General features: G+C 44.8%; 1 protein-coding gene and 1 non-coding gene across 2 annotated transcripts; one reads left to right on the top strand and one right to left on the bottom strand.

Moving 5' to 3' along the window:
• Window positions 1–4,409: 4,409 nt before the first annotated feature.
• LOC119366124 (3-oxoacyl-[acyl-carrier-protein] synthase III, chloroplastic-like) lies at window positions 4,410–9,334 on the top strand. Its single transcript, XM_037631809.1, has 8 exons — window positions 4,410–4,768; window positions 5,659–5,807; window positions 6,478–6,614; window positions 7,688–7,790; window positions 7,874–7,992; window positions 8,191–8,255; window positions 8,335–8,551; window positions 8,629–9,334. The coding sequence occupies exons 1-8, from the start codon at window positions 4,572–4,574 to the stop codon at window positions 8,848–8,850; spliced, it is 1,209 nt and encodes a 402-aa protein (XP_037487706.1). The 5' UTR covers window positions 4,410–4,571; the 3' UTR covers window positions 8,851–9,334.
• A 222-nt stretch (window positions 9,335–9,556) lies between these two features.
• TRNAE-UUC lies at window positions 9,557–9,628 on the bottom strand. The gene has a single exon. It is a non-coding gene; the product is annotated as a tRNA-Glu (tRNA).
• Between the last annotated feature and the right edge of the window lie 475 nt (window positions 9,629–10,103).

The raw sequence follows: 10,103 nt of genomic DNA, 5'->3' as shown, positions 1-10,103 counted from the left end.
ATAATAATAGTCTTTATTGCTTGCCTCAAATCGATGTCTTACATAAGTGTTTATAACTTTAGCCTAAGATAACTTTCCTAAGATAATTTCCTAAGATAACTTGTGGACCAAGTCCCTAATACTAATGCCCTGTGGGCCTCTTCCTAGTATAGACCGTGCCGGTCATAACAGTTCCCTCAAGAAAATAGTCTTGCATTTGTTTAGGGGAAGAGAGATAAAGCGTCCATGCCTTTGTTCCTCTCTCGCCACGCGACTAGGGCAAAGTCTTCCTCTTCTTGATCTCCACCAGCGAGCCTGTATATTTGCCTCCCCTCTACCTGCCGCTTCGGCGGTTGGTGGTGGGGGGAGAATCTCGGTGCCTTAGTTTCGACTTGTAGATAGTTTAGGGTTTTAGTCCTCACAAGGTTGGCAGTCAGACGAATGTCACCGTTTCTTTGAGTCAGTCTTAGGTTTTCGATTCTCCTCAAGTTTGTCCGTTGAAAGGATTAGGCGGCGCTCCCTCATAGATTCATGTCATCTCCTTAAGACGTTGAAGTTAGGTTTTCTCATTGTACATATGTGACGGCAAGATTTATTTGGTGTCGGTTTTTAGAACAGTTCAAGTGTTTAACAACGACGATTGCGGCTTCAAGGCGTTGTCCTTATGGGTACATTCACGAAGACTTCTCAGCTGTCATGGTCGGAACAACTCCAGTATAGAAGTGATGACAACAGCGTGTCGGCGGCTCGTTCTGACAGCGACAATGTCATCCAATTGTTTAGGGACCTAATTGTCATTTTATTGTGTTTGAAGTGATTTGTACTTCTGATGAACTTCTGCAATAGTAATAGATTTGAGTCCTTTCCCAAAAAAGATAGTTTTCTTAAACATAGTATAGACGCGAGCGCCCATATACACGCACATACACTCACCCCCTATCGACGTACACACGCACATCCTACAGCTATGAGCACCTCCGGAAGACTGAACCGACATATCATCTTGAAATTTGCGAAGTCACCGTAGGCACCTCGTCGTCGACGGAAGCGTCTCCTCCCACTGAATGCGCATCGCCGAAAATCCTGAAATAAATCTAGGAACAAATGTGAGCACCAGGACTTGAACCCTGGTGGACTGGGATACCATAGTCCCTCTAACCATTCAACCACAGGTTGATTCGCAAAAAAAGATAGTTAAGTCTAAATGCATGATTCATATTTACACGACCCAATGTTTTGGTAAACAACTTTATTAATAAATATAAGCTAGATATTAGTGTGGAAAAGAGTTCTAGTTTGCATGGACGTCAAGCATCCGCTTGTGTTCATAGTTGCGGCAGACATGCTTCAAAGAACTATTTGTTTCTTGTTAAATATTGTTGCAACGGTTAGCCAGGGCACGATACTATTGCCATATTGGTTTGACATAGAAGTAAGAACATCCTCTTTGAAACACAAACTTTTTCGTCTCACTATTTTCAGTTATTTCACAGAGCTACCATGACAACCAACACAATATCTCACATATCGCTATAGAACCTCATAGCTCTTCTACCTCCACAATTCTCACCCAACCTTGGTGTATAACTTTCTAGTTTGGTTACAATATTTCCAAAAACGATGATAACAATATTTTAGCCCTAACGAACCAGTATCCTACAGGTGGCACATGTGGTAAGCTACCTAAACTTGATGAAAAGAAACACTTATGACTTATCCTTCGAGCGGTACAAATATAATTTGGTTTTGAATTAAGACATTTACCTTCGTTTACCGGATAATTGAGAATATCATAGCTCTTCTACCTCAACAAAACTCACTTCACATTGGTGTATAATCTTCTACTCCCTATGCCCCAAAATAAGCTGTACTAAATCAACAACACTTATTTTGGGACGAAGGGGGTAAACTGGATATAGTATTCCCATATGGGATGATAGTGGTATTGTAACTCCTCAAATCAGTAGCCTTCAAATGATACAATTCTAATTTGTTATTTTGAATTAAGACATTCACTTTCGTTACGGATAATTGAGAATACCATATATCTTCTACCTCCACATTTCTCAACCCGCATTGGAGTATACCCTTCTAGGTTGGATACCCAAATAGGATGATGGTGGTATTGTAACTCCTGAGAAAAAGTAGCCTTCGAACGACACAATTCTCATATATGGTTCTACTTCGACCCCATTCTTCATCTCCCTAGTTGAAGTGTTCTTGTTAAGTGGTGATTCAACATGGATTCTAGATATTGGAACCAGGCCAATTTGGTTTACTTTTGTTTACCCGATAGTTGAGAATCTCGTAGCTCTTCTATCTCCACGGTTATCAACTTGCCTTGGCAATAATACCAAATAGGATGGTAGCGGTACTATAACTCTTAACAGACCAATAGTCGTTCAATTATACAATTCTCGTTTATGAAATTGAATTGACATTTGATTTGCTCCATGTATAACTGAGAACCCCATAGCTCTTCTACCTCCACGGTTCTCATCCTGCATGAGCGTGTAACCTTCTAGTTCAGACACAATATTACCAAATAGTAGGATGTTACTGGTGTTGTAACTCCAACAACCAAATTTCTCGCCTATGGCTACAAATCAAGACGTTTTATGTTTACCGAATAATTGAGAAATCTCGTAGCTCTTCTACATCCACAACTCCCATCCACCCATTGGTGTATAACTTTCTAGTTTGGATACATTTTTCCCAAATATGATGATAATGGTATTGTAACTCCTAACAAGCCAATAACATTTGAACGGTGCACTGCTCATTTATGGTTCTAAATTAAGACATTTTACTTTCATTTCCCAGGTATTTGAGAATCTAATAACTCTGCTAACTCCACGATTCTCACACCGCTTCGGTGTACAACCTTCTAGTTTGGATAACATATTCTCAAATATGAATCAAGACAATTAGTTTGACAATATTCTCAAATAGGAATGAAGACAATTAACCGTGCTTGGCAGTAGGGCAGATAAAGTTTGACAAAATATCTATGCTACTAGTACTATATAGTGTATCAATTTTGAAATTTCGAATCCTACGCTTGAGATGTGATATCGGCCGTTGATTGATATAGATCCATTGGTCTAGGTGGTCGAGATTTACATCCACAGTAATTTAATTGTATCTAGCAGTGTCTTCATTCTTCTGAAAACCAGCAGAACGCCAGTGTGATCAGTAACACAACAAAGCTCGCAATATGGCCCGACGTCATATTAATCACTATATGTTGGCTGAAAAACGAGAGAAATCACCCGAAACGAGGTATTGCCCGTATTTTGTTCCCACAGAGTTGTGGTGTGCAATTAAAATTCCGATTTACGTGCTTTGCATGCACCCGAGTGCTAGTGTGAGAAAAGAGTGTGAGGATATTTGTCTCTGCGAAGAAAAAAAAACCCAGGAAAAAACACAACATATCAAAGTCTGTTGTTGATGACCGTAGGAGTCAACAGTCCATGTGGTTTTCGCAAACAAAAACAGGCCCTGTGGTTAACCGGTGACCAGCGAGGCGACCGAGAGAGAGAGAGGGGGGGAGGCGTTAAACGCTACAGTTGCTAGCCGTACCGGTGCCAAAGGTCGTACTGTACGCACGATGACGACCGATGCGTCCGAAGCTGGGCGAGGACGGAGACCCGGAGTGGAGAGGCCGCGTGACAAGCCAAGGGTAGGGCATCGGCGACCGACCGACCGCTACGTTGCACGATACCGCGGCGGAGTCCTCCACCGCACGGCCGCTACGATCGATCACACGGTACCCAAAATGAGTTGCGCTCTGCACGTACGCGCCGCATCGACCCCTTTCCCTTTCCGCTCGATATCCCCGACGATGTGGCCGGTTTCCGTCGAGAACTAGGGGGGGAACGGCTTGGGGCGCTCCACCGGTCCAACCCCGAGGCCAGCCAAGCCAAGGCAGTCCGCATAGGAACGAGATCCTCTAACATCAAGGGATGTTAGAGAAGCTACAGTATCCTAACATTCCTTCTTTACATCCATATGATTAAGCCTAAAATGACTTGAATTAATTTGCAAATTACAAATCTATTGTATACATTTACAAAAATTACATACAAACAAAATTATGATGCAATAAAATTAATTTCAGATTTTATTTTCTGTGAACAGTAACTATGCACAGTGTCTTTGCTACAGTGTCTGTGACATCCCTTCTTCGTTTTGCACTGGGATTTCACTGTAGCTTCGTGACGTCCCTTCATGATGTTAGAGGATCCGTTCCCGTCCGCATAGGGTGTGGCCGTGTGGGTGTCAGTCGGGGTCAGTCACCCACGGCACGGCCCGCATCGGCATCACCTTCCCCATAAAAAAGGCCTCCCTCGCCTCCGGGCGGAGCTTTCGAAGCTCCTTCCCCCCTCCCCCTCCCCCTCCCCACCTGCGCCGCGGCCCCACCCACCTCGCAACCATCACCACCGCCCACCGTTCCCACCGCCGCCGCCCCTATATCCACTCCCCCGGCCACTCTCCCCCTCGCACCCGCCGCCCACCCTCCACTGATTCCCTCCTCACTGCTGCTCTCTCTCCGCGGGGCCGCCGCCGCCGCCGCCGCGAGATCTCCGGCCATGGTCGCCGCCTCCGGCATCGCGCCGCCGCGGGCCGCGGCGGTATCCACCTGCGCGCGGGCCCGCGCAGGCCACCGGCCCGGCTTCCTCCGATCCCCTCCGGTGCCCGCACCCGCTAAGGCCTCCGTCCGGTGCTGCGCCTCCGCCGTCGACGACAGCGTGGTCGCGCCGGCCGCGCCCAGGCCCCGCCTCCCCAGGTAACCCCACGCCACTGCCCCCGCTCACGCGCCTCACTACCCGCAATGGCGACGCTCCGAGATGCGAATCAGTCAGTGACTGCTCGCGCTCTGCTTCTCCAATCTCTGTTAACATGAATTTAGTCCCTCCTCGCGCCAGAGGCGTGATGCTTGCGCTGTTCGTTTACCAAGGATCTTCCTCCGCGGTCCTCATTGTCTGGTTCCGGGGAGATTCCGCTAGGATAGCGTGATTTTCAGTTTGATCTGTCCATGATTCGGCTCGGGTTTTGGTTTCAACCGGCTCAGGTTTTGGTCTCAATCAGGTGCTCGTTTAGTATGTGATTTGGTTAGTCGGTGAGTGGCTTTCCGGTAGCAGGTTCAACTACCCTTATCTGGGGCAGTTTCTCATTTATTAGGCTGCGTTGGCTCGCACTGCATAAGGGGGCTCTGGGGCCTTCCTTTTGGTGCTGCTACGGGTTTATACGGGAATTTTAAGATCGAAATGAAGCAGTTCTATGTAGTCAGATCGGATGCTCATCACTGTTGAGAAGCTTCTGCTCCTTGGTACTATAGCGATGGTGCCACGATGCCTCTTGTCACTAGTCTCACAGCATGTCACCAGAATAGGTCACCCTCATGCATAGCGTTGTGCAGATGGTAGCTCGCTAGACCCCAGCAATACTCGTGGTCTCCAATCCATGACCCAGCGATGGGGATCTGCCCAGCTTGCTCATAAATGCGGCGGCAGATGATGCTATTTTTGTAGCTCACTGTGCGGTAGGCAGTGCCACAATGCTGCTGCTTGCGTCTTGATCCAACTGTGTTGCTGGGGTCACTCATCTCAATTATTGCTAACATGATTTAGGATTTACCGTGGTAGAAAATTTCTTAACGGTCATGGGAAATTGCAGGGTGGTTGGCATGGGCTCAAAGCTCATCGGAAGCGGATCGGCCACCCCATCACTTTGTATTTCAAATGACGACCTTTCAAAATTTGTTGAAACGTCCGATGAATGGATCGCTGCGCGGACTGGGATTCGGAACAGGCGGGTTCTTTCAGGTATTTTGTATTACACTTCTTTCCCTCCTCGTTCGCTAAGCTAGCCTGATTCAGGCCAATTGTGGCCCCTCTGGCATGATGTATACTGGTTGCTTCTGAGTATTTATTTTCTTCTCTTAGCTAGGTGACAACTTGTGGATGATATGTGTGTCACATCGTTGTTGGTGGTTTAAGTAGTTTAATGAACGCACGTCGATTCAATTAATGATTGTAAATGAGCATTTGTCGCAAAGCACCCTTCTGTATACATGGTTAAGGACTAGCAACACCATGTGACGTGGGCACGAGCTATTGTAAATATAATAAATGAACGGATTGAAGAATAAATATAAATGCTGATAAATTTATGTCTTGGGATCTTACCTAATTCCTGGCTGGCTTATAAGACGTTCTATATTTATTTACGGGGGGAGTATATAATAAACACATCGCTTTTCACAACTTTTTAAAGTCAATGCACATATCTAATTTTCCCGCAAAAAAAGTACATATCTAATTATAAAACATGTGAATAACATCATTGGGAGTTGGCCCCACTGTGTGTAAGTAGGCAGGTAACAGAGTATCAGATTTTGTGGAAGAAAGCTTAGGAGTCACAACGATTCCGTTTTGGAGACATATTTCATTTGTTTATGTTTCAGGAGTAATTTGTTCTTTTCAAATGTGTTAGGAGGCGAAACACTGGGAGGGCTTTCAGTAAAGGCAGCACAAAGGGCACTTGAGATGGCCCAAGTAAGACCTGAAGATGTTGACCTTGTTCTCTTTTGCACATCTACTCCAGACGATCTCTTTGGCGGTGCTGGTCAGGTATGGCTATGCACATCTATTGAATCATTCTATTAGTTGTCATCCATTCCTTTTCTCTAGAATACAGTGGTTGTCATACTTGTGTGGAAACTGATGTTATTTAAAACAATGATATGTTTGAGCGACTGCATATTCCTGCTTTTAATGCGAGTCATCTCATGCTTGAGAATATTTTCCTTTTTCTTTTACTGTATATCATAAGTTGGGTCCAAATGGTGCTATCTTATTGTTAAGTTTATCTGAGGAATTTCTTTCTAAATTATAATACTCTCTGTCAGTAATTTTTTTCATTTCAGTACTGATAGTCTCCAAAGTACTACATTCAGTCTTTGAACAATACTCCCTCTGTTCCTGAATGGCTGTAATTTAGGGAACTCCAACTAAGGCATGTATACAAGACACTAACATTTGCCTCCATAATTAGCTCATTTATGAATACATTTGCCTCCATAATTAGCTTTATGAATGTTGGATGTTATGTGTTAATCTAGTATATTAATGAATGTTAGGGATATGCAAAGCAAACAATGGCAGTACCGCAGTAGTTGCCTCAAACTTGTAATTGGCATGTATTTCGGAACAAAAATCCAGAAGCTAGAATGAGATGTATTTAGAACGGAGAAAAGTGATTTCTGTGGAAGTATGTTGTGATGCATGACAATGAATATGTATGATGATAGTATGTTTCATTTGTGATGACTATATTGGTACTATGAAGTTATTACATATCTATATTTGATAGTCAAAACTAAAAATATTTCACTGGCATACATTGTGGAGCAGCCTATATTTGATAATAACGTAGTCATCAAATAATATAAACTATGTAATGGTCTTTCCATTTTTGTATTTTCATTCAAGTTTTTTCCCTGTTTAGTACTCCTTCCGCCCCAAAAAGCTTGTCTAGATACATCCATTTGAGCGAAAAGCTTTTTGGGACGGAGGAGTACTGTTAATGTTTTGTACTATCAGTAAATTAGTTGTTCTAATCATCAATGCCAGTCTGCTTTAGTGCTTTATGCATTTTATATGCCCATTTTCGCATAAATAACATCAGGATAAAATGAAAACAGGTGCTGGCGGAGGTGGGGTGCACAAATGCATTTGGCTTTGATATCACTGCTGCCTGTAGTGGATTCATTGTTGGTTTAATTACAGCTACTCGTTTTATCAAAGGTAATTCCCTTGTTAAATATTCACAGTAGGTTGTTATTGAGCGCCTTGTTGGATTAATAATTTATTATCTGCCACTATTGTAGGTGGAGGTATTCAAAATGTCCTTGTAGTTGGTGCAGATGCTCTTTCACAATATGTGGATTGGACAGATAGAGGTACATGCATCCTCTTTGGCGATGCTGCTGGTGCTGTTTTGGTCCAGGTATCTGTTCCTTCTTGCTGAAATGGTCGTCTGCTTTCCATGGTTCAATTGGCTGTAGTCTTTCTGTGTAGTCTATTGGGTAAGACACTGCAATTTGTTGTATTACAGCGATTCACTGTTGGGTATTAGCGTGGCATTGTAATTTGCAAGATCCTTCTGCAAGTTCTTTTGTCTAATTTTTAATCCTCAATATCGCAGTCATGCAATGCTGATGAAGATGGTTTGCTAGGTTTTTGCGTGCAAAGTGATGGCCATGGGCAAAAGTATGCCTTCTTTCTAAAGAAGTGTCCTGGTTACATTTCTAGTAGGTCACTTTCTTATGTTTGCTGCTTACTTATGTAGGCACCTGCATTGTTCGTCGTCGAACGCTGACTCGATCTTATCCAAGACCAATGGTGTCCCTGGCTTCCCACCAAAGAAGACCAACTTTTCTTGCATCGAAATGAACGGAAAGGAGGTTTTCCGCTTTGCTGTACGTTGTGTTCCACAGTCCATCGAGAAGGCGCTAGAGGAGGCCGGCCTACCTGCCTCCAGTATAGATTGGCTGTTGCTTCACCAAGTGAGTATCCTATCCTGTCGATCATGAAACTCTTTGACCTGAAGCATCGACCTAACTGACCCTATCGACGTTTACAGGCTAACCAGCGGATCATCGATGCCGCTGCCAGTCGGTTATCTATCCCATCGGAAAAAGTCATCTCAAACCTTGCCAATTACGGCAATACCAGCGCGGCATCCATCCCATTAGCACTGGATGAGGCTGTTCGCGGCGGGAAGGTGAAGGCGGGCGACATCATCGCAGCATCTGGCTTCGGAGCTGGACTCACCTGGGGTTCGGCTATCGTCAAATGGGGTTAATCGACCGCTCTGCACAGCGAACTATCACAGCAAACCAAACACCGGTTCCAAAGCTTTTGCCTGCATACGGCCCTAGGTCTAAGAGCCTCTGCGGGGTCATCTACCTACCCTTCGCCTGTCCGGCATTTTTCTTTTATATCACCGTCCGTCCGTCCGTCGTATTTTCTTGCACATGAACAGCGGCAGTTTGCCTTATTCATCCATTCCTTTGGCCCGTTACACAGCTCAGCTGTCATTGTGGTTATCACTACTGTACTTGTATTAGTCTTGTGTAGTTTGAGTGGCACGCTCGATCGGGTATTTTGCATCTGGGATGGAAATTGGAAATTTAGCTGGTATTGGAAGGAAGGAGGATACTGCGTTGTAAAGTGTTGATGGGCCTTCGTAGCAAGGTGTTTTTGTCTGGAGATTCCGATGAATTGTGATCAGTTTTGTGGCTCCCGGCAGTAATAAGAATGTAAAAGAAGGATGAATATTGAGCAAATGCCGAGTCCTGATTCGTCAGCTAGTTCTACACATTAGAAACAAATAATCGTTGGTAACTCTGATGAAATTTGGAAGCACAAATTGCTGAGCAAAGCTACGAAGTTATTTTTGCAACGTATAAATAAAAGGTACCACTGCGGCTCTAGAGAATAACCAAAAAAAAGGACAGTCGAAGGAACAAATGTTACCAATGAAAAAAACTCCAAAATGAGAAAAAACATTCCATTGCCGGGAATCGAACCCGGGTCGCCTGGGTGAAAGCCAGGTATCCTAACCGCTGGACGACAATGGATTGGTGACTACATCCATGTTGAGACTTATTTATTGAGATACACGCGTAGGCAGTCGTAGTCTGTTCGCAGAACTCCGCACCACCGTCGAATCGATGAAATGGGCACAGAAGTAGGTCTGTCGAAGTTCTAACGAGCCATTTCATATCTGTCCGCCTCCAACATCTCCTCTTCGATTCAGACAGCCACGAGTCATCTGCTACAATTGTTAGCAACGAGACCGTTTTTTCTCTTCTTCTACAGAGCAGTGTAATAAGAGAAGGTGAATTAACGGCTAGGAGTGCGAGGCGGTCGCTCCCACGCTCGCACGCGTCTCCCTTGTGGGCCAGCACTGCAAGCGGACTAGCGAGGACGTTGCGAACCGGCGGGCGCACCGATGGACGATGGTGAGCGAACACAAGGACGAGGTGGGGCGGCTACGGCAAAGGTGCGCGGCTGCTGCGACAGGTGAGGAGCGATGCTGTGACCGCGACATGG

This window comes from Triticum dicoccoides, chromosome 2B (genome assembly GCF_002162155.2).
Source record: "Triticum dicoccoides isolate Atlit2015 ecotype Zavitan chromosome 2B, WEW_v2.0, whole genome shotgun sequence".
NCBI classification, from domain to species: domain Eukaryota; kingdom Viridiplantae; phylum Streptophyta; class Magnoliopsida; order Poales; family Poaceae; genus Triticum; species Triticum dicoccoides.
The sequence above is the reverse complement of the archived record's forward strand: the minus strand, read 5'-3'. Positions and strand labels throughout refer to the sequence as shown.